The sequence below is a fragment of the Trichoplusia ni genome, unplaced genomic scaffold (assembly GCF_003590095.1).
Source record: "Trichoplusia ni isolate ovarian cell line Hi5 unplaced genomic scaffold, tn1 tig00003720, whole genome shotgun sequence".
NCBI lineage: Eukaryota > Metazoa > Arthropoda > Insecta > Lepidoptera > Noctuidae > Trichoplusia > Trichoplusia ni.
The window spans coordinates 1-1,909 of NW_020800441.1; the positions used below are offsets into that span (position 1 = coordinate 1).

Here is a 1,909-nt window from a genome sequence, read left to right on the forward strand (position 1 = left end):
CAGGACTGGACTAAGGCAGCTTCCTCGAGTAGTTCCCTGTTCGATGCGCTGAGCGCCATCGGGGGCCGTCGTTGATCGGGGTTGTTGGATGGCGGCCGTTTCGCGGTCTGGGCGGAGACGTCGAACCGGATATAACGATGGTCCGATAACGTCTCCACATCCACGGCGACACGCCAGTCGCGGACTCGGCCGGCGACAGAGGGGCTTGCGAACGAGACGTCCACAATCGACCCGCCCCGCTGCCGCACGCACGTGTATTCCGATCCCCGATTCAGGACGACCAGACCGGTCGTCACCGCCCACTCTTCCAACACCTCGCCCCGAGAGTCAGTGACCGGAGATCCCCACGCCGATGACTTGGCGTTGAGATCCCCGAGCACCAGAACGGGACGAGGGTGGTAGCGGTTCACGACGGCGCCCAACTCGACAAGGAAACCCTCGAAGTCGGCGAGACTCTTGTTGGGGGAGAAATACGCCCCCACGACGGCGATGCCGTCCGAAACCGCGGAAACCCAGCCGCGGCCCCTGGACGGGTCGATCAGAGTCCCGCCAATAATTGCCACCGAACCGTCAGCGCACCCCAACCAGTTGTCACGGGCGGGGACGAAGTACGGCTCGGCGACCACAGCCACGTCGATCGACCACTCTGCCATGCTCTGGAGTAGAAGATCCTGAGCTCTGGCAGAGTGATTGATGTTGCCCTGGAGGAAATGGAATTGCGCCATTATTGACAATCCATTTCCCCGGCAACAGTCCCGGACCGGGAGTCGGTCGCGGAGCTACCAGCCTGCGGGAGCTGCGAGGTTACCCCGGCAGGCTTGGAGCTCCTCTCCCTGCCTTTTTGGCAGTGCTGGTGGGCATGCCACAGGCTCCCCCGCCCAATCTGTGTCCCGCCGGCTTCCCCGCGGCCGAACACAGGCAGCAGTTTAGCGCGGCGGAACACTGGGCCGCCTTGTGACCGGGCTGACCGCAGCGATAGCAGAGATCGCTGCGGTCTGCTGCGGAGGTGCACTTTGCCCGGACGTGCCCCTTTTCCAGGCACCGGAAGCACCTCAAAGCCCGGGGTTGCAGGAGTTTTACCCTCGCTGCAACCCAGCCCACCTTCACTTCGCCAGCTACGGCGATCTTCTTCGCCGACGCCACGGGGCACCGAACCCAGACTACGCCGAGTCCGGTGGCGTCGGTGCGTATGTCGCCGGCCCGCACCCTATCCGGCGGACACTCTCCGCTACGGGCAACGGCCACCACCACTTCCTCGGGGGTCACGGAATCATCCAGACCGGTGATCCGCACCTCTGCGGTTTTCACCGGTCTGGAGACCCGGACGTCCTCGGGGTTGAGGACCTCCCTCATCTTGGCGGCTACAGCGTTCGCCTTTTCGGCGCTGCCGCTCGCAGCACCGGCCACCTCGAACAGCCGCGCACCCGTGACGGTCTGCCTGACGGTGACGGACTAGAGGCCAAGATCTGACAATTTGATCTTGGCCTTGGCCTCAGCAATGACCGACTGGTACGTAACGCCGCGCTCCGCAGCCCCGGGCTGCAACGTCAGCGTCACGGCCTCGGAACGCGGGGCACGCACCGTCGGTCCTTTGCGACCGCCTTTGGCAGTCCGTCGCGCAGGCTGCGTAGCCGCCTTTGCCCTTGGCGTAGGGCCTGGGGCGCGCGCTGCCGCTGAGTCCGCCTTTGCGGCTTTGCAGGCCTTCTTGCGGCCCACGACTGTCGCCCAGCTCTCATCCTTAGAGCCGGCCGTCGTGGGCTGAGCACTTGGCGGGGCTCCCTCCCCGGGCTTTTTGACGCCCCCCGTGGGCTTCCCCTGGCGAGGCGCAGGCCTCGGCGGCTCCTCCATCCCCCGTCTTGCGTCGGCCGCTAGGGGCGGACGGAGGGTTTCCGGAGGGAGGCGCCGAGAC

General features: G+C 65.8%; 2 protein-coding genes across 2 annotated transcripts; both read right to left on the minus strand.

The window, feature by feature from the left end:
- Positions 1-11: 11 nt before the first annotated feature.
- LOC113508059 lies at positions 12-745 on the minus strand (the record flags this gene model as incomplete). The annotated part of the gene is made up of 1 exon (XM_026891021.1): positions 12-745. A coding segment is annotated over exon 1 (714 nt), but the record flags the coding sequence as incomplete, so codon positions are not given.
- A 59-nt stretch (positions 746-804) lies between these two features.
- LOC113508060 lies at positions 805-1,353 on the minus strand. The gene has a single exon (XM_026891022.1). The coding sequence runs from the start codon at positions 1,351-1,353 to the stop codon at positions 805-807; it is 549 nt and encodes a 182-aa protein (XP_026746823.1).
- Positions 1,354-1,909: the final 556 nt, after the last annotated feature.